The 21,930-nt window shown below is 40.8% G+C and overlaps 1 protein-coding gene across 5 annotated transcripts in view; it reads right to left on the bottom strand.

The window, feature by feature from the left end:
- The window catches only part of TLK2 (tousled like kinase 2), a 109,858-nt gene that overhangs the window by 1,281 nt on the left and 86,647 nt on the right, over window positions 1-21,930 (bottom strand). For all 5 annotated transcript variants that reach the window (XM_060080666.1, XM_060080664.1, XM_060080665.1 and 2 more), the window contains 6 exons: window positions 19,250-19,341; window positions 13,768-13,857; window positions 9,680-9,849; window positions 8,317-8,455; window positions 4,415-4,526; window positions 2,431-2,538 (listed from right to left, as the gene is read on the bottom strand). In XM_060080666.1, coding sequence (XP_059936649.1) covers window positions 2,431-2,538; window positions 4,415-4,526; window positions 8,317-8,455; window positions 9,680-9,849; window positions 13,768-13,857; window positions 19,250-19,341 — 711 coding nt within the window. The remainder of the gene's footprint in view (window positions 1-2,430; window positions 2,539-4,414; window positions 4,527-8,316; window positions 8,456-9,679; window positions 9,850-13,767; window positions 13,858-19,249; window positions 19,342-21,930) is intronic.

Raw genomic sequence — 21,930 nt, 5'->3', positions numbered from 1 at the left:
GAAGCAGCATCTCTCTGTGGCCGCTGGCTCCTTCCCCAGCGAAGGTGCCTGAGCCATTCCTGAGGGGGCACAGGGCATGACCTCTAAAGATCTCTGTCCCCAAAGCACAAAGACCAATGGAAAACTCCCCCTCTCTGCCTTGGCTGATGTGCATGGGCACAGTCTAACTTCATAGTTCTGCATCTACAAACCACGGTCTCGTGTGAACTTCCTGAGGAAGTGGAAATTGTACTGACAAACTATCACCATGTGCAGCGTGAGTAGACCAATACTGACTAACGCTACGGTGTAGCACAGATGGGTAAATGCTTTCTCGGTGTATCTCATTTTTCCCTGAAAGATCAGCAGGCAAATGATCAGGCACTACTACATCTAAGTAGTAAAGGAAAACCTGAACAGGACTTGTCTCCTCAAGAGTACTGCAGACATAAAAACTTACTGATTCGGAATCCTAATTCACTACCAACATGGAGGTTTCCTTTGTGCTAGGTACGAAGAGCTGTGTAGCCTCAGTTTCTACAATTTTAAACACAAAGGCCCTTACATAGATTATCTGTCTTCTCCTATTTCTTAACCAGACAGTTCTATTTAATCACAGCCATACAATATAATTATTTTAAATTGAATCAATTTTTAAAAATCTAAAATATTATCATCCAAAGTCCCTCCTTTACAGTCGGGTGGTAATGATGCCTGGATGTAGGTCCATTGATCATAGCAGATGTACCACTCTGGTGCAGGATGCTGACAGGGGGAAGGCTGTGCATCCGCGGATGGGGTGGCTGCGTCAGCAGGGAGTATATGGCATTGCTTTATTTTCCACTCAGTTTTGCTGTGAATCTAAAACTGCTCTGAAAAGTAAAGTCTATTTTAATATATCTAAAACATAAAATGAACTACTGATTTTCTATTTTTTTCATGTGTAATTAATAAAATTCCTGGTTTTTCAAAAGCAAAGACACCTACAAATAGTTGCTTTATTAGAGCATTTGGAAAATAACAAATTCACAGAAATGAACATAAGGATCCTTGGCCTTTAAAAATTAAGCTTTCTGGGCTTCCCTGGTGGCGCAGTGGTTGAGAGTCTGCTTGCTGATGCAGGAGACACGGGTTCGTGCCCCGGTCCGGGAAGATCCCACATGCCGCGGAGCAGCTAGGCCCGTGAGCCATGGCCGCTGAGCCTGTGCGTCCGGAGCCTGTGCTCCGCAACGGGAGAGGCCACAGCAGTGAGAGGCCCGCGTACCACACAAAAAGAAAATAATAAAAAAAAATAAGCTGTCTTAGTGAGATACCTGGAGCTGGAAGGTTTTCTTGGGATGGACACCAATCAAATAAACTCCTTTTGCCTTCAACTTTCCCTCTACACAGCTGCCAGGGCAGGCTTTTGAAACAGCAATCAGATCACAAAGTTGCCCTGATTAAAACCTTCAACTGCCTTCCATCAGTTTACAATCTATCGTGCTGCCTCTCCTACTACCCTCCCCTCTGCTCGGACTGCTCTGTGGACCTGCTAAGCTCACACTCACATGTGAGCTTTATTCACTTCTCTCTGCTCAGAATATTCTTCTCCCAAATCTATACATAGCTCCCACCTTCACATCAGTCAAGACTGTTCAAAAAAGTCACTTCATCACTGAGGCCTTCCCCGACCATGGCATCAAAAAAGGGGGTTCCTGGGCTTCCCTGGTGGCGCAGTGGTTGAGAGTCCGCCTGCCGATGCAGGGGACACGGGTTCGTGCCCCGGTCTGGGAAGATCCCACATGCCGCGGAGCGGCTAGGCCCAGGAGCCATGGCTGCTGGACCTGCGCGTCCAGAGCCTGTGCTCCGCAATGGGAGAGGCCACAGCAGTGAGAAGCCCACGTAATGCAAAAAAAAAAAAAAAGGGGGGGGTTCCACCCTCTCTACTCCCTTACTCCGATTTGCTTTCTTTTTTTTGTGGTACGCAGGCCTCTCACTGTCGTGGCCTCTCCCGTTGCGGAGCACAGGCTCCGGACGCACAGGTTCAGCGGCCATGGCTCACGGGCCCAGCCGCTCCGCAGCATGTGGGATCTTCCCAGACCGGGGCACGAACCCATGTCCCCGGCATCGGCAGGTGGACTCTCAGCCACTGTGCCACCAGGGAAGCCCACTGATTTGCTTTCTTCAAAACATTTATCACCACCTGAAATGTATTCATTTTTAGTTACTGTTCGTCTCACCTAGTAAAATGTAAACTCCGTAAGTATAGGGATCTTGTCTGTGTAGTTCACTGTCACACAGTCACAGCTCCTTTCCACTACCTAGAACAGTGTCTAGTACTTAATAGGCACCCAATAAATGTTTGTTGTGGGAAGAGATGGGGAGAAGAAGGTAGGGGTTGGACAAATTACCCAGAGAAATAATAGAGAAAGCAAAGCAGACATTTCTGCTGGCCAATGGGTCGAAACTTACCTTTGCTTCAGGTGTTACTACTGGCTTTGGCGGGAACTGCACTTCAGTAGCTTTGAGGATAGTATTTTCTTGTAGAATGTCTTGCTGGGACTGGTTATGGCCAAACGGCTATCATATAAAAACAAAACAAACAAAGGTAAGCCTCTGGTTAAAATCAGAGAGAACACAGACTTCCCAGGTGGCACAGTGGTTAGGAATCCACCTGCCAGTGCAGGGGACACGGGTTTGAGCACTGGTCCGGGAAGATCCCACAGGCTGCGGAGCAACTAAGCCTGTGCACCACAACTACTGAGCCTGCGCTCTAGAGCCCGCAAGCCACAACTACTGAACCCATGTGCCACAACTACTGAAGCCTGCATGCCTAGAGCCTGTGCTCCGCAACAAGAGAAGCCACCGCAATGAGAAGTTCACACACCACAACCAAGAGTAGCCCCCGCTCGCCACAACGAGAGAAAAGCCCACATGCAGCAACGAAGACCCGACGCAGCTATAAATAAATAAATAAATTAATTAATTGAGAGAGAGAGAGAGAGAGAGAGAGCGAGTGAGAGAATACAATTCAAAACCAAAGAGAAAGGAAAGGAGAAGACACATCTCAACAAGAACTGCTAGAATGAACTTTGGAGATGATCTCCTCTAATTCTCTCATTTTATAGATAATGGATGGAAAGGCTCAGAGCTTAAGTAACTTGCTCAAATTCCAACATCTAGGTTAAGGCAGAGCTGGGACCAGAAGCAGCATCTGCTATATCACAACACCTCTGCTAAGCTTTGCTTACAGCAAAGATAAAGAAGATTCAGAGCAGGAACCAGCAACCTCTTTTGCCCTGAGTGATACCTGTGGGCTTAAGCAGTATATATGTGTGCCACTGACAGACCCGAGACACAGATGAAGAAATGGAAAGGAAGTGAAAGAGGAGAGGGGTACCGACAAAGTGGGGGAAAAAACAGAGTTGGGGCTACTCAGTGAGTGGCTTCATCTGTGCCACAAATTGCTATCTTCTAATAAACTCCTAAAAAAAATAAGTTCACACCTAGTGTCATCTCTACAGTGTTTCTACTGAGATCACGATTCTTTCTAGATAATCTCTACCACCATTATCAGCAGCACTTCCACAATATCAGAGTATAAATAATAATTAACCCCTATTAGTTCTGAATAGTTTCCCCACGTTAGATAGGTACAATAAAGAAACAAAGCCCAAGGAGAAGTTAAAGAGGAAGCTGAGATCTGAATTAAGAGTTTGGTCTGGAGATTTGAATCAAAATATTAGGAGTCTAAGGGAGTTGTAGAACTCCCAAAAATCTTAAACCCACAGCCCAATGGGGAACGCTAAAACACACCGGTAGCAGAAATAAGAATATAAATATACAACTGGATCCCAATATATACATTTATACAAGATATTATGCTCATAAGGAAAACACAAATGTGACAATTCATTAGATGTAGTTTACCATCTACGTTTTTACTTACACAAATAATATATCACCTTTACCAGAAGTAACAGACAATGAGTACTTTCTGACGTCACCTCCCCAGTACAGAAAATACAAAGCATGCTTTTATTAATAAAAGCTCTAACTAATGGGGTGGTTGGCAATAAGAAGCCTTGCAGATTTTTCAAGTTTCAATTCTTGGGACCGTTAAGAATGGCTCTTGGGAAGACTGTATACTTTAGTAAACTATTTCATATATTTCCCTGTACATATTATCAGAATCAAAACACAGACTGGATCTGAGAACAGCAAAAAATGCATGTCTTCAACAGCCCCACTGAATTCATTAGGTGCCCTGGGACTGAAAATTTCTGCTTATGCATAAAGCTTTTATAATTAAAGTCTGTATTTTCTTCAAACCACAACTTTCAGGATTCCATTCTGTATAACCCAATGATTAACTCCAAGAGAATAATCCACACAATGCCACCGTGTACATGCACCACCTAAGACAGAAGACACCACATCCAACTGTCTACATTACCTTCCTTCCATAAAGACACTGGTAGAAGATCACACCCACTGACCAGACGTCAACTTTATTTGAGATCTTTGGTGGTTCTTTCCCAACCACAAAACACTCTGGTGGTAAATACCTAGGACAAAAGGGAAATAAAAATTCTTAGAAAAAAGACGGTATAAATCTAAGACATTTACAAAAAGGCAAAATAAAGACCCTGTTAGAAATAAAAATATCTGAATCTTAACAGTTGAAAAGCCAACTCAGACCCATCTGGATAAAGTAGATGAAAAGACACTCTAACTTAAGGAGGCAGCAATGTCCTATTATAAAGCCTTAAAATACACGTTTCTTATTTACGGAGAGAGGTGAATATTGTCCCTAGTTCCTACTTTACCCACCCCAGCCTCCTTTCCCAGTGCTGTGCCTAATATAAGGTGTCATTCTACAAGTTTTTAAAAGGAGAGGGAGGGCTTCCCTGGTGGCGCAGTGGTTGAGAGTCCTCCTGCCGATGCAGGGGACGCGGGTTCGTGCCCCGGTCCGGGAGGATCCCACATGCCGCGGAGCGGCTGGGCCCGTGAGCCATGGCCGCTGAGCCTGAGCGTCCGGAGCCTGTGCTCCGCAATGGGAGAGGCCACAACAATGAGAGGCCCGCGTACCGCAAAAAAAAAAAAAAAAAAAAAAAAGGAGAGGGAGCACAAAAGAAGTGCACTCCCTTTTATGACAGCTGCAGCAACAAACATTAAAATACAACTAGAAGTGGTGTGATTTCCTTTCAGGCTGGCAGAAGAAGATGTCTCCAAAATAAATTACTCCTTTAAAAGTCCAAATGAATTCAGGACCCAGTACAAATCTCTGAGGGGAGTGGCTATTCTGTCTTCTTAAGGTAGCCTCTTTTGGAAATCTAGACTAAAAATAACTACAATTATAGTCAATGGTGACATTAAAGTTCATATTATGAAAGGATATTTTACATTCCCTACTTTAAGGGTGATCAGGGGCTTATGGAAGACTAACAAATAGTGCATAAAAAGCCAAAAAAACTACTAGTTATTAGCCCAACTCAATCCTCATCTGAATTCCTTCCTTCCCCACCCACCCCTGGCCTCTAAGAAGACTAGCTGGACAGCCAACCACACCAAATTGTATGGTGTGGAAGGTAAGTGCCTCTTAGCATTTAGGAAACCAAATAAATATGTTTCTCCTCATTGCCTGGAGTCTTCACCACAGCACAGCTGGAAGGTAGAATTCTGAAGATAACAAATTGATTTCTGCAGATTTCATGCTGGCAAAATCAATTCTGTGAAAAACTATTATAAACCCCGCTGTGCTTCTGGTATAAAAATCTAAATGTATAGCTGGAAGGGAATCACAAGAGTTGAGAGGCAGAAAATGTTCAGATGATGGGCTTTTTTTTTTTAAAGAAGTTTAGTTTCACGTTGTTCCTTTTTATTTTTAACAGTCATTTTTAAATGATTAAGACCACTGACCTAGATTATTATTTCACAACAAAAGCTTTTAGCCAAAACACACATTGAAAAGTGAAAATATAGACAGAGAACTCACAAAGGGGGGTGGGGGAGAAAGGCAAAGAAATAAAAATATAAACAAAAGAATATAAAAAGAACCGCTCTTCCAAGTGCCACGAAAACCTCCCTGAACCATAAGTTTTCATGGTTCTTGATTCTTTAATATACATAACTTAAATATGATCTTGGATAAATAACAAATAGAACCTTGATTCTAAAATGATTTTTTTAATGTACTTATAACTTTTTGGTGGAAGTAGTGGGGAAAAAGTAAGTTCTTGTTTGTGGTGAGGAAGAACAGAGGTTGTTGGACTTATCCAAATGCAGAGCAATAATCTGGCCAAATAGACACTGTCCCTTAATAGTACAAATCTGGCATATCACTTTCTAGGACTCAGTTTCCCCATCTATAAATGAAGAAATACACTAGTTCTTCACCCAAATAATAAGCATTCTAAGTCCCTATCAAGGACTCTGGGAGGAAGGGTAGAAGACAGTTCTAAGATACTGCACTAAATTGTGTTTAAAAAACAAACATAGTTGCATACGCCATCATGATAAAATCCTCATAGAGAAAAATGATTCTCAAGGCCTAGTCTAGGGGTTACTTATTTAAAAGTAGTATTCCATGTAGAAGAATTCTGGAACAACCAAATGCCGCAAACAATCACTTAAAATCTGTTATGTCCTCCCATTGTATCTGTGTGTCTCTGGGACATAATACGAGGATGACATATTGAGGATGGTGATTATAAACACCAATATGGAGACTTTTTAAGCCTTCATAGAAACCCATAAAATTAATTTTCTCAGTAGCTCCCTCTCTACTTTACTCTTTATTATGAAAAAAAATCTTCAAATATGATCTAAAGTAGAAAGAATCGTAAAATGAACCCCAAGTAAACATCATCCAGCTTCAACGATTGTCAAGATGCGGCAAATCTTTGTATATACCCCTCTCCACCTCTCCCAAACATTATATATTTTTATCTAAATTCCAACCACTGAATTTTATAGCTTAGCAAATACAGCAAAAGGCAGCAATGAGATAATTTAAACATGAAAAATCTTTACCTTTAAAAAAGAACAAGCTATCAAATGAAAAGCTAAAATCCAAGTTCTGGTGAATTTATATAGCAGAGGTATAGACCTGCTTCCAGAACTTGCAACAACAGATATTTTTGTATCATTTACTGACAGGAACCCACAACAACCACCAAGTGAATAAACACTGGTAATGTAGCTTCTATTTTAAACCTAGAATCTCAAAGTTTTAATTTAGGGACTGATTTTCACTATAGGTACCATCTCCACAAACAATACGGAGCAAGGGAAAGTTGAAACTTTTGTGTACATGGTGTTTCTATCAGGATATGCTCGAGTCTTTCTTTAATATGACGGGAGTGGTAAGACCAGGACTGACGTCCCCCTCTTCTCTGTCTGTTTCAGATCAACAACCTCATTCCGAGAGAGTCACTAATCTGCTAAGGGCCAGGGCCCTTCAGTCTCAAACATAAGTGACTTGGCCAACTGACCCTGGGGTTTAACAGTATGTATTCCCCCTCCGTTAGTGCTACTGGAGTCTCTTCCATGTTCAGAATTACACATTCCAATGTATGGCTTTGTGTCACCACCGCAGAAGTGAAAAGAAAGCTCTGCTAACATGCCTTTACAATCACAAAGTCAAATGCCTGAGCTGCAGGTATCTTTTATGGTTCTCACTGTCAAAAGTAATACTCGGCAGAGTAGGATAGGGTATAGAACAGGCAGGCAGAGCTAGCTGGGGTGGGGTGGCTGGGGGTGGATGAGTGACAACAGATGGGAAGAAATGTGGCTCAAAACCTTTTAGAACGTGGCTGCCAGAAATGGACAAATTCTTGGTAAGCCATGCTCGTGTTTTCCTGTTTAGATTTCAAGGGATGCTATGGTTATTTTACATCCTAATCTTCATAAGTCCTTAGCTCTTGAGAGTCCACCATCCTCAGGCAACTCTAAAAACAAATCCCTCATCCCATTAACTCATGAAGAGAGAGACCTGCATTTGAAATTCTGAAAAGAATTTAAGGCCATTCTTTACATACACATGAGCAACCTCATCCTCTCTCTACTCAATAGGGGCAAACCTACGGAGGAAACAAACAACTCAAACACGTGGCCACACATAATCTCTTCCTCAATGGTTTTTCAAGAACAGAAAGAAAAATTAAGCAAATTCATGTAAATACAAAGAGTCAAACTGTTGAAAAGACGGTAACTATTTGGAGAGGAAAGTCTACTATGGTATACAGCATTTTTGCCTAAGCAGACAGGATGTAGTTTAATTAATAATTACCAACACTTCAGTATAGCACAGCCACATCTCCATCAGCCAACTTGACAAATCTCCCAGGTACCTACCAGTAAGTACCAGCACCTTGTGATGTTAGCTCCATGCCATCCACTGAATTGTAGCTATCATCATCCATGATCTTGGAAAGACCAAAATCTGTGATTTTTATCTCTCCACATGCTGTACCATTTACTAAAAGAATATTACCTAAAAAGATAAAAAACTTCATGAATAAAAAACTTACTAATTAAAATAAACCAAGGTAATAACAGGCAAGAAGAGGACAACTGAACTGAAACTCTTACATATAACAGCAAACATTTAAATCTCTGGAATAAAACAATCTGGACTCTGGATGCTAGGGGAGAGTTGTAAGTGTCTGGCGGCAAATTTCTCTTTTCCAAGAATCACCTGCTTAATGTGCCAAAACCACCACTATGAGCAGTGGAAAAAAATAATTAACTAGCCAAAGTAAAGTATCACTTCTATGGTTGGTCAAAAATAGTGGGAAAGTTACATCCGAACTTTCAGTAAGGATCTCTTAACCACCCTGTTTAGGACAGTAGTTTCAGGGGGGGAAAAAAAATCAAAGAAAACATACAAGGAATCTAAGCTAGTACCACAGTGCCACCTACAGCTCCTGGGGCAGGAAAATGTAATGGATTCAGTGACAGAAAACCCAATCACACAATAGACATCTTTTAAAAAAATCACTTCATTGTGATGAATTTTTTAGTCATTTGAATTACACTAGAACACTAAAGAACAGTGACTAGTGAGATTTAACATGTAGCTATCAGAAGAGGAAAGCAAAGTTAACAACTGTGCCCACCAGGAGGTAAATGGGAATCTTCCCAACACCTAAGCTCAGCTGGTTAGAGCTGTCTACAGACAACACAGGCAGACTTCTAAGCAACAGCTCAGAATGACAACAACAGACAGAAGTAAGAAGTCTAACTGCTCTCTACTCGACTGGCGACTATCAAAGTTAGACAGTAACCATGAGAAAAGATGGAAAATTGCACTCGGAATTTAATGAAATGGGAGGCATATGTGTAAAATAATTTGTTAACGTGGGGGCACTTATCAGAGAGACTTGGAGTGGAGGAACTGCTATGCAGTGTGAGTAAAGGGAGAAAACAAAACCAAGCTTGCCAGAGCAGTTCTTTCTTAATCGGACTGACATCATGATCTGCCCTGGCTCTAAGACAAGGGCATTGTTTCTCCAGAGCATTTAATACGACCCACCCTCCTAATAAACCCAGTGCTGTGTGGCTGGGACTCTCTTATTCCCACTACCCAGGCAATTTAAAGTCAGATGTTATTAGGCCTTCTTGGTCCCCGGCCAAGTCCCCTAACTTTATAAAGTTAAAAGTCACTTATAAGACCAAAGAAATACTACCAATACTGTCTCCTAAAAATTAGACATACCTGGTTTGAGGTCATAGTGTATGATGGGAGGTTTTATTTCATTTAAGTACTTTAAAGCATTCACAATCTGCATGATAATGGATCGGGCCTCTTTCTCCGACATTAATTTGTGCTGTTTCAGGTAGAAGTCCAGATCATTTCCCTCACAGTATTCCAATACTGTACAAAACCTAAACACAAATAAACCAACATTTGACCGTGGGATAAGAGCAAGCAGATTAAGTCTAAACCAGCCCCACTGAAAACGTCAGGTCATTAGCTTCTTACTTCTTTCTTCTTTGTTCCTTAAAATATTCTTCTATTCTTTATTCAGTATTAGCTAACTGAGTGGTTTACCGGAAGAAAACTGCTTACTCTTTTGGTGAAGAGCGTCTGCACCCTTCCTGTTGGAACCTGCTGTGCTCAAGTTCACCCAGGGCATACCTCTTCTTGAATCAAGACTGTAACAATACTGACAGGAGCCGTAATGTATTTAAGCTAGATACTTCTTTTACTGTCTACACAATGGTCCATTTCTAAACAAGTACCTTATGATCAAATACACAATTGTCACTGCAAACATTTTATATGACCTCAAGTGCTGACAGTGAGGAAAAATCTAGGGTTTGCCTAGGTCCCAAGGGCTGTTTGCATACTACCTCTCCTGCCAGATTGGCACATACTATGATTTCTCTTTGCTAAACACACAAGGTATAAAAGAGCTTTTTAAAGTACAGTATTGATGGTTCTAACAAATGTATTATTACACAGTATGAGTTTTTTTCTTTCACTTGTATCAGTATATCCTACAGACCCCAATTTTTTTTTAACATCTTTATTGGAGTATAATTGCTTTACAATGGTGTGTTAGTTTCTGCTGTATAACAAAGTGAATCAGCTATACATATACATATATCCCCATATCTCCTCCCTCTTGCATCTACCTTCCAACCTCCCTAACCCACCACTCTAGGTGGTCACAAAGCACTGAGCTCATCTCCCTGTGCTATGTGGCTGTTTCCCACTAGCTCTCTATTTTACATTTGGTAGTGTATATATGTCCACGCCACTCTCTCACTTCGTCCCAGCTTACCCTTCCCCCTCCCTGTGTCCTCAAGTCTATTCTCTACGTCTGCATCTTTATTCCTGTCCTGCCCCTAGGTTCTTCAGAACCATTTTTTTTTTTTTAGATTCCATATATATATGTTAGCATACGGTACTTATTTTTCTCTTTCTGACTTACTTCACTCTGTATGACAGTCTCTAGGTTCATCCACCTCACTACAAATAACTCACTTTTGTTTCTTTTATGGCTGAGTAATATTCCACTGTATATATATCATACAGACCCAAATTTAAAACTACATACCATTCGTGCCATTAAGGGGCATGTGTCTATCTTCCAAGGCAGTTATAAGCTAAAGGAAAGCTTCCTGAGAGATGAATACCTTTTAAACTATTCTAAGCTGTGACAATATGGGTAAATCACTCAGGGTCTAGCTGGGAAATAAAAACCAGTATTTAAAACAGAGGGGCTTTAATTCAGTGAACTAATCCCAGCAATGACGGAAATGCTGAGAAGACAAAGTGGCCAGTGAGCACCCCAGAAATCATCTAGAGCAGGAAGGCATTAGCACCCTAAGGCCAGAGGGCCAAAGGGAGGAGGTGGTGCAACCAGAACCAGACTTACCAAGGGAAACTGCAACCACAGCTGGGCGAAGGGGTCTCCACCCACCATCACCTATCTCCCCATTGGCTGAACCCCACTGAATAACAACTGACAAAGGAGCCTGGTAAATACAATCTGCAAGGGCCAACTCACCTAAGATTAAACAGGCACAGGACTAGCACTATGGGGCTCTGGGCAATTTGAGGCCTTCACAAAGCACAGTAACAAAATGTGGACACACACAGTCCTGTGGGATCCCTAAACTGAACAACAGCTTATGCTTCTTATGAAACACAGCATGTCCTAGCATGCTAGCACCCTATTTGAGAAAATATGCCTAAAATTTATAGATTCTCTGATCTGATATGCTGAAATCTGAGGCATAGACTCTCATGCTTAGTGAATTTATTCTGGACCCAATGCAAGCTGAAAATAAAATCTCACTTTTAATACCCAAACAACTCTCAGAAGACTTTCTAAAACAATGGTCTGACTTACTTTTGATAAAAATTCACCATACACACAACAGGAAGAACAAAGTAAACAACTTAACAATAGCATAGAATCAACTCAATTTCTCAGGTTAAAAGTGTGTATACAGGGCCTCCCTGGTGGCGCAAGTGGTTGAGAGTCCGCCTGCCGATGCAGGGGATACGGGTTCGTGCCCCGGTCTGGGAGGATCCCATATGCCGCGGAGCGGCTGGGCCCGTGAGCCATGGCCGCTGAGCCTGCGCGTCCGGAGCCTGCGCGTCCGGAGCCTGTGCTCCGCAACGGGGGAGGCCACAACAGTGAGAGGCCCGCATACCGCAAAAAAAAAAAAAAAAAAAAAAAAAAGTGTGTATACAATTCAAAACAGCAGATAATCCGAGTCATTATATTTATTTTTGAAACGATTTTTTTACTTACATTTGCGGTGGGGGGGGCAGTGTGTCCTTCCTAGTATTCAAGGAACTTACTGAAAGCAAAATAGTAAGCCACCTTGTGGAAACCGGCTCTCTAACTAGAGTGGGGTTTTCTGAACCCCACTCCATGCTACACACATGACTGTGCTGGGTGCACCCGACTGGAAAGGGGAAACCCCTGAGTGGATGTTTCCAAAGGGAATTATGGTCTCCCTTTGGGGCCACTTCTAAATGTCGGCCGGCTCTCTGTGCAGCAACCTCTGAGACAGTTGCTGTCTGGAACAGGCTCAACAGCCTGAGAGGCGGAGGGAAACACTTGTGGGCCAGACCTAGGTATGTTCTCCTGATTCATTTCAGACTCCAACAGAGAAAATGTTTCCAAATGCTGAAATATTTCTAAACGCCTGGATAAACCGAGAGGTCTAGAGCTTACCTATACCAAGTAATGAAATACAACAATGCCTACGGTTATTAAAGATCTCAGACAAGTCATTTAACTTCCCTGGTCCTCAAATCTCCACCTATAAAGTGAGAGGGCTGGACTGAAATCCCTATAAGCCTCTGAACCAACTTATATTTTAGGATGCAGCATTGCCCTACGCCACATTCATTCTCATTCTGTGATAAAGTCACATTGCTGGCACTTCTTTAAAAGGCCCATCAGTGTTCATCAGAGTCTCCAGGATGGGGCAGAGACTCTCTTGACTGGTGCTTCTCGGTGGTATGCTGGCACCAATTTGTGCCAGTTTCTGAGAGTTGATAAATTTTCAGGACTTTTGTGAGCTGGCTTTTAAGCCACTGGTAGGATGAATGGATAAACAAAAGGTAGTGTATCCATACAATGGAATATATTTAGTCATAAAAAGGAAGTACTGATACATGACACAAGAAGAACCTTGAAAAAACACCATGCTAAGTGAAAGAAGCCAGTCACAAAAGTTCACATACTATATGATCCATTCATATGAAAGTCCAGAATAGCAAATCTATAGGCACAAAAAGTAGATTAGCGGTTGCTTACAGCAGGGAGTGGGGGTGGAAGAATAGGGGGACGATAGCATAAGGTTCAGAGTTTCTTTTTGAGGTGGTGAAAATGTTCTAAAATTGACTATGGTGATGGCTGCAACGTACGTATCTGTGAATATACTAAAAACCACTGAACTGTACACTTTTAAATGGGTGAACTGTATGTATGTAAACATATATCAATAAAGCTGCTTTTTTTGTTGTTGTTTTTAAATTGGACATGTTCAGAGTACTTATACCACAGAAATTGGCAAACAGTACAAATCAGCCCTATGCCTCTTCCCACCAAGCTGGTTGTTAAACATTTACCAGCACACAACAGCACACACCCTGTGGCCAAGAGACGTCTTGCTGGCCCAAATCTGAATTCAAATATGCTCATTTGCCCATAAGTATATTTGGTCCCCTCAGAGAGCATTTCCTGGACCCAGATTTAAACTCTATTCCATGAGTAGTCAACACACTGCAAGAAAATAATATTATCTGCTAAGCTAAAATGGCATAGCACTTACGAGTCAGTGTCCAGTGAAAAGTAATCATACAGTTTAACTATTCTGGGATGATCCAGTTCTTTGTGAATCCGGTACTCCCTACATGCATGCCTGTAAACAAAATGGAAAATTAACATTTTGTATTTTGGCCTGTCTCTTAGAACTCCTCCAGGATACTCCTAATTTATTCTCTCACTTCTCCATTGTTCCCGAACATTCATTCCATTCAGGTCCATCTAGTCCCCTGATCTTTCTTCATCTTATTTTCTCTACCAGTATCTACCAAGCTGTTGAGAAAATAGTAGGTGCTAACCTTTTATCCCTTTCGAGTTCATTCTATGGTAATCTCATCTCTTTTATATTTATACCCAAATATCAGAACTTTAAAAATTACAAAGACAGCATTTTTTTCTTTCCTCTAAAGCTGATATTTTCTATCTATAAATGTTATATATCCTGGGGTTACATCAAGGGGATCAATTTTAGCACGTAAATTCACTGGGTAGAAGGATTACCTGTTAGAAAAGGCAATTAGCAGTGCTTTGTATTTGTTTGTTTTTAAATCCTACTCCTTACAAAAAAAAAATTTAAAAGAATATCAGCTTTACTTTCTTTTAAGAAAATGCTAATTTGATAAAAAGTTTGAAATTATGGAAACCCTAGTTTTCTTATAACAAGAATATATGTATGTATGTATGTATGTATTAACATCTTTCTTCTTTAGTACTTTTCCAATTTAAAATTATTTAGTAAGATTAGGAACAAAAATGTACGATATAATCTGGCAAATTCATATACTGAATTTTAAAAGAGTAACATTTAGTTCTTACTTACAAAGAGAGTAATAGGATATTATTATATTTTAAGTAATCTAGCACCATTTAGTTTGGGGCATTTTGTTATAAGACAAGAGTCAGAAAAGGGAAACTTTCCGTAGTATGATAAAAAAAAAAAAGTGTGTTATTTTCTGAAATGTATTCTAGCATGTCAAAATACACAGAAAGTACTCAACCAAAGAAAAGCTGAGGAACAACTAGGGGAAGAGGGAGGGGAAGGATAGGAATCTAAAAAGTAATTAAATATTCTTCCCCAATGGAAATTTGTTTGACTAGGCTTCTTTTTCAAGTGGCCATTTTTGGCAGTTTTTGCGTCTTCTGATGCTTGATCTCATCAGCATCTTCATGTCTTTCTGAAAAGAAAACCCTTTCCAGCACTGAGGCGGAGCAGCGTTAGGACACAGGAGGCACTGGGGTCAAGAAACCTGGCTGTGAGTCTGAGCTCCATGATGCCCCCTCTCTGGCCCTGTGGGCCTGCACCATCACGGCAGCGGACTGGAAGTTTTAAAGGGAGCTCCCTAGATTTGGACGCCTCTAAAGAGAAGCTAAGCAAATGTAGCTGTGACCCAATGCCCCATCCCACTAAAGCAGCTCCACACTGTCCTTTTTCATATATCAAGATTCCACGGGTGGTGCAGTGATTAAGAATCCACCTGCCAATGCAGGGGACACAGGTTCAAGCCCTGGTCCAGGAGGATCCCACATGCCATGGAGCAACTAAGCCCACGCGCCCACAACTACTGAGCCTGCGCTCTAGAGCCCGCGTGCTGCAACTACCGAAGCCTAGGCGCCTAGAGCCCATGCTCCCCAACAAGAGAAGCCACCGCAATGAGAAGCCCACACACCACAACGAAGAACAGCCCCTGCTCGCTGCAACTAGAGAAAGCCCGCGCACAGCAACGAAGACCCAATGCAGCCTAAATAAATAAATAGACAAACAATAAATATAAATATAAATATATATATATATTCCATGGGACAGTCCAGTGCTTAAGACTCCATGCTTCCAATGCAGGGGGCAGAGGTGTGATCCCTGATTGGGGAACTAAGATCTCACATGGCACACAGTGCAGCCAAAAAAAAAAAGATTCCATGTAATATTTCATTTGGTAAAATAAAGGTGATGCTGTTTCTAAAAAAAAAAAAAAACAAATTTAGAAACCTATGGTCTGAACAGATTACCATTAAGTCATTTCTTACTCTCACACACTATGAATCTATAGTCCTCTGCCCTTTTAACTTTTTGATTTTGTGCATTTCAGAGTAGAGACCAATTTCTCCATCATGGTATAAAAAACAGAGGAAAATAAAGGAGGCAAAAATTATGAATCAAAGAAAGTGGCAAAGTCCTCGCCAACTAAGAAGAAAACTTTCTGTGTGTCACTGAAAGCACTCCCTCAACGTCATGTCAGGCTCTAAGGCCATTCCTTATGGTTCAGCAGGCAAGGCAGAGGCTCTGCCATGTCCTTTATATGTTCAACTTTCAACTAAGCATCCAAGGGATTAATGTACTATAAATACAGAAACTTAAATAGGAGGCTGGAAGAAACTTATCCACTAAAGTGTTAGTCTTTTTTTTTTTTTTAAGTGTTAGTCTTTTACTCTAAGTGGATCTATATTTAGACTTTCAATAATTTTATCCTAGAAAATTAGAAAAGAGTATCATACAAGAGTATACTAACTACTTTGGACTTCCCTGGTGGTGCAGTGGTTGAGAATCCGCCTGCCAACGCAGGGGACACGGGTTCAAGCCCTGGTCCGGGAAGATCCCACATGCCGCGGAGCAACTAAGCCCCTGAGCCACAACTATTGAGCCTGCGCGCTAGAGGCCGCGAGCCACAACTACTGAAGCTTGCGCACCTAGAGCCCACACTCCCCCACAAGAGAAGCCACTGCAATGAAAAGCCTGCACACTGCAACAAAGGGTAGCTCCTGCTTGCTGCAACTAGAGAAAGCCCGCGCATAGCAATGCAGCCAAAAAAAAAAAAAAAAAGAGTATACTAACTACTTCAGATACAATTATTTCTGTGGATAGCTTTATATGAAGTTTTTCATACCATAAAGTTCTTATTATGCTATTTTGGGGAGTTAAAGAAATCGAGTAATACCTATTAATGCTTTAATAATGCAAAAGTAAAACAATCAGTTTACTTTCTGTTTGTGGGGAGAGGAGAGGAAAGGGGGTATAGAACAGAACTCAAAAATAAACAATACAACAACCTTCTATTCTCTTTGAATTTTTCCTTCTTTTTTACCCAAATAAATGTTCTGATTCCAGATGGGGCTTGGAAGTCATCCCCACAAAGGGAAAAGCAATCAAAAGACCTTACTATGCAGGGTAACAGTAGCATTTTCATATTTTATAATGTTACCACAACACTGAAGTGTACTACTTTTCAGTTCCACAACACTGAAGTGTACTACTTTTCAGTTTAACACTGAAGTTTTGAAACACTCTCTAAAATCTGTTTGGTGCCTGATATAAGCCTCCTTAATTTAAGTTCAAGGGAGTTAATAACATTTTGCTAATTCACTATTATTTGTAGCCTGAAATTCATCAGTATGATTTCATATCACTTAGCAAGCAAAATCTTTCAAAGAAAGGTGGAAGTGCTTTAAGAATTTCCCCTCAAGGATGAAGAGGTCACAAAAACTTTGCACACCCCCTCCCCAGTGTGTCTGTCAACTGGGAAACAGCTCCTGCCCAGATGGCTCCACAGAAGATGCTCAGGAGTCATGACTCCCGCCTTGGTGAGGAAACAAAGAATAGGAGGGCACCACTGTGAACCACAGCTGAACCGGTACAGAACTCAGAAAAACGAGACTGTCCCCTTCACTTGCTCTGTGACTCCATCTGGTATACAAATGTGAAAAGAGAACCAATCTACACCCGTCAGGACTCAAAACAGCTTGCCAAATGTGTCAAGGAGGTGCATGGTTCTGACTTCAATCCCTCACTGCTTCAAAAGGCTACAGTGAGCACAACCCCACATGCAGTCATTACAGTATTCGACACCAGCGTTCTCTTTAAGATCAGCCTGAAAGCTGGATACTGAGACTAGGTAAAATCTGTGTAAGTCTCTGCACAGGAACTACTTCCTCAAGGTTGACCAAGGTTGTCCCCTCGTAGAGTCAGCTGGTTTGGAGTGGGCAGTGCACACAAGCTAGAGAACAGGCTCCGAGGATAGCTGAAGGGTATTTTGAAAGAGATGCAGGAACTGTTCCTATACCCTTAGGTACTCTGAGTCTCAATATAATGAGGACATTTCTCACCGTTTTCCTAACTGGTCAGAATAACATGTGGTTTCCTTCTCTCAAGTGCTCCCTGGCATTCGCTGCCGCGTGCTATTCGTCCCTGCATGTCAAATGCCTGGAATGTACTTATAATAATGCAACTGCTCCTCAGAAGCATCTGGACTGCAGCTGCCTCTCACAAAAGGGACGCATGAGGGGTGCCATGCACAGAGCACACATCATCCATTTTCCTACCTCTGCTAAGCCCTATTTCTCTTAATGCCACAGGAACCTTCTCTCCCTGAGTGCTGAGCGCCACTGCCAATCTGCATGGAACAGCAAGAGGTCCTGGGTCCCTGATGAACAGTAGGTATAGAGCAGGAGTTGCCTTGCTCCATGCCTGAAGAATGGGTTGATGATGTAGACATGTTTTATTTTTACACTGAGACTTAGAAGCTAACTAAAAGTTGGCTAAAATCCACTGCCTTTTTCCCTCCAAAGTACTATTCATAGGAAAAAAAACAAAACTGCTTTTATAGAAAGGAGGTAGACTGCTTTATATCAAAAGGGGCTGTTTCCTCCTTTCATGGGTAGGACATGTCTAATGTAGTACTTGTACCTATAACAAGGAAACAATATTAAACCCAGTGGGGATCCTAACAGCAAATTAAGTCTGCATGGCCTCCAAAGCAAGTGAGCCATGAACTCCAATGTTCTGAAGCTCAGAGGAGAGACAGGCAAGGCCTGACATCAGTGGAACAAAGACATTCACACCCGCTCATGTAATAACTATTCATTCTAAAGAGTCACCCTCTCACCCCGTACCCCAAGCACAGATGAGGGCCACCATGAGTGGCATTCTGAAGAGGGGAAAGCACAGCAAGCTGGACGCTGAAGACCAAGAACTTTGAGACGGGCAAACTATGATGGGGAAGGTGAGCTCAGCACTGAGGGCCTGAACAAGTCAAACAAGTACCACCGAGGCACACCAGGTGCCCCGCATTGTCTCCTTAACGACGAGGTGACTGAAGCAGCAGACAAAGCCCCACCCGAAGCTCCCCAGGGTCCCTAGACCACTGAAGAACACTCTCACATCTGGTTTCTACAGACAAGCAACAATAATTTCTGAGGCTTTACTTGTTTATTATAGCTAATTTTAGATGCGCAATGGAAGGGGATGGTTAAACCCACTGGCTTTGGATTAAGGAAAGTCTAGATTTAAATACCAGCTCAGCCATTTCTTAACTGTTACTCAAATTCTTTAAGTATCAGTTTCCTTAGCAGTAAGATGGAAAATTTATTCACTCTCCTAGGACAGTTATGAGGATTAAATGAAACAACAACAACAATGCATGTAAAGCTCTTAACACAGTGCTCAAACTACAGCTATTATTACTAAATTTTGAAAAATCAGACACTCTAATATCACTTACTTGTGGTAATTCTCCTTTTTCTCATCTCTCCAGTTTTTATTTAACTGGTGAATTTTCACAGCTACATATCTTTGTTCTGTTAGATCAAATGCCTATAAAGAAAAGGAATAAATTATATTCTGTATAATGCTAACAGGAATTACAGGCAACTGACTTGAAGCTTCTGTTTAACAGACCAACATACTCAAAGTCCAAAATGCATTATTAAATAACAACAGCAGTAGACAACACAACACACACTTGTTTCAGAGTTGCAATCATCTTTCTTGAAACTTGTGATCAGATAATTTAGAAGTCTCCAGACGTACTGGCACCAAGGGGTTTAGACAATAAAACCAAGCATACACCACAAACAGAAAGACAGCCCATGCCTAATAGTCACTTCTAAACAGTTCTCTTTCTGGACATCATCTACCTTATTTGGGACCTTTCTTCCCTACGCTGGCTCTCGTCCCTCAGCTGACACTGGGACCTGACGTTCTTCAACAGTAAGTCCTGTCACTTTATTTTTTTTTTTTAAGATTTTTTAATAGGTTTTATTTTTAGAGCAGTTTTAGGTTCAGAGGTCCTGCCACTTTTGAAATACTAGGGACATAGACTATCTGCCTCCTTGAGAAAGAATCCCCCAGGATACACCTCTTTGCTAAATTTGCTTAATCCCACCCCTACATACTAGATAAATAAAAAGCAATTTTGGATCGCAACAACGTCTGAAGTTAGTCACACCAAATTGCTTCTCCAGCACTGTCCAAAGAAAGGGACATGCTTTCCCCAAAGACCACCACTGCTGGCAAGTTCCACATCAGCTAGGTAGTGCTATATTATGGGGTGAAAAAAGGTAACGGATAGATTTTCGAAGATGCCTCGTGTAAATCACAATTTGAAAAAAAGTAAGTAGCATTTTACAATAGATTTCCCCAATACAAAAGAATTTACTGAGGAACTCTTTTAGAATGAATAGTTCTTCCTAGGTTTTAAAGTTCAGATTAAAAACTTACTACTCCAGTTTCAACACTATTACCACCTATTTGCCAGTTTCCACAAATGTTTGAACAGATGAAGGCAACAGGCACAGGATATACAGTCCATGAATAGCGGTGATAACCGTTCTACAGATCTTTTAAGATGTAAGCTACCTCTAAGAAAGCACAGGATACAAGAGAGGCCCGATTATAAAAGAAACTTCTAATTTATACCAAATTTAAACCAGTATTTTTTAAATATAAAAACCATTCAATTCAAACAGAATATCTTATTTCACAGAAATGGAAACTTTTGAACTCTATTTTTCTTACAGAGTCTGAATGAAGTCCACCTGTATGCATGTATCCATCATGGCTATAAGAGAGAATCATTTCAAGCTATTAAAAGCCAGATTAAATACCACCTAATTTGTAAGAGCACTAATGAACTACAAGTGTCATTTTCTCCAATTACCAAACCCTATTTCTGAATCCAAGGCACTGTGATCCACCACTAATCTAAGAAGGGCTTTTGGAGAGTGGAGAACAGCAAAAGAATAACTACATTAATGAACACATCGTCGTAAGAAGCATTTAGATTTCAGAAGTGTTAAAATGTCTGAAGAATACATTAGGAAAAAATATGAAGAAATCACTAACAAGTAACTGGGAAGCCCCAAGAACCAATTTTGATGATTTTAAAAAAGGAATAGTCCCACTTCTGGGAATACAGCCAAAAGAACTGAAAGCAGGGTCTCAAAGAGATATTTGCATATGCATGTTCAAAGCAGCACTATTCACAACAGACCAGAGGAGGAAGCAACCCAAATGTCCACTGACAGATGAATGGATAAAGAAAATGAAGTATATACATACAATTGAGGGTTATTCAGCCTTAAAAAGAAGAAAATCTTGTCACATGCTTCAACATGGATGAACTTTGAGAACATTATGCTAAGTGAAATAAACCAGTCACAAAAAGACAGACACTGTGTGATTTCACTCGTATGAGTTAACTAGAAGTAATCAAATTAATAAAAACAGAAACCAGAATTGTGGTTACCAGCAGCTGGGGAGAGAAGGAAAAGGAGAGCTGTTGATTAGTGGGTAGAACTTCAGTTCTGCAAGATGAAAAAGTTCTGGAGATCTGTTTCACAACAACATGAATATACCTACTACTACTGAACTATACACTTAAAAAAAGTTAAATTGGTAAATTTTATGCTATGTGTTCTTTATCACAATCAAAAAAGCTACCAAAAATAAAACATAAACTAAGTATATGACTTAAGAATGAAAACAAAGAAAGCAGAAAAAAAGGAGGGTTTGAAAGCAGAAGTTAATGAAATAGACAACAAATCAAATAGTAGATCCGATCAACAAAAATAAAAAGTTAATCTCCAGAGGAAAAAAGAAACATTGACTAATCTCTGGCCTATCAGTCAAGAGATACAAAAATAAACATTTCATAAGAGAAGAGAAATAACTAAGGTATGCATGATATTTTTAAATCAAGATGAAATAGGATGATTTTTCAGAAAAAAAATGAATTACCAAAACCGACTTAAGGAGGGGGAAAAAATCTGAATAGCTCGATATTTGTAGAAGGAATTGAAAAAATTGTCAAATAGTTTTCCTCTAAAATGACACCTACCCAGGTGATTTTATGATTTAGCTCTAACAAACTTTCAAGTAGCCAACATGTAATGCAAAGCATTC

Source organism: Mesoplodon densirostris, chromosome 18 (genome assembly GCF_025265405.1).
Source record: "Mesoplodon densirostris isolate mMesDen1 chromosome 18, mMesDen1 primary haplotype, whole genome shotgun sequence".
NCBI lineage: Eukaryota > Metazoa > Chordata > Mammalia > Artiodactyla > Ziphiidae > Mesoplodon > Mesoplodon densirostris.
The sequence above is the reverse complement of the archived record's forward strand: the minus strand, read 5'-3'. Positions and strand labels throughout refer to the sequence as shown.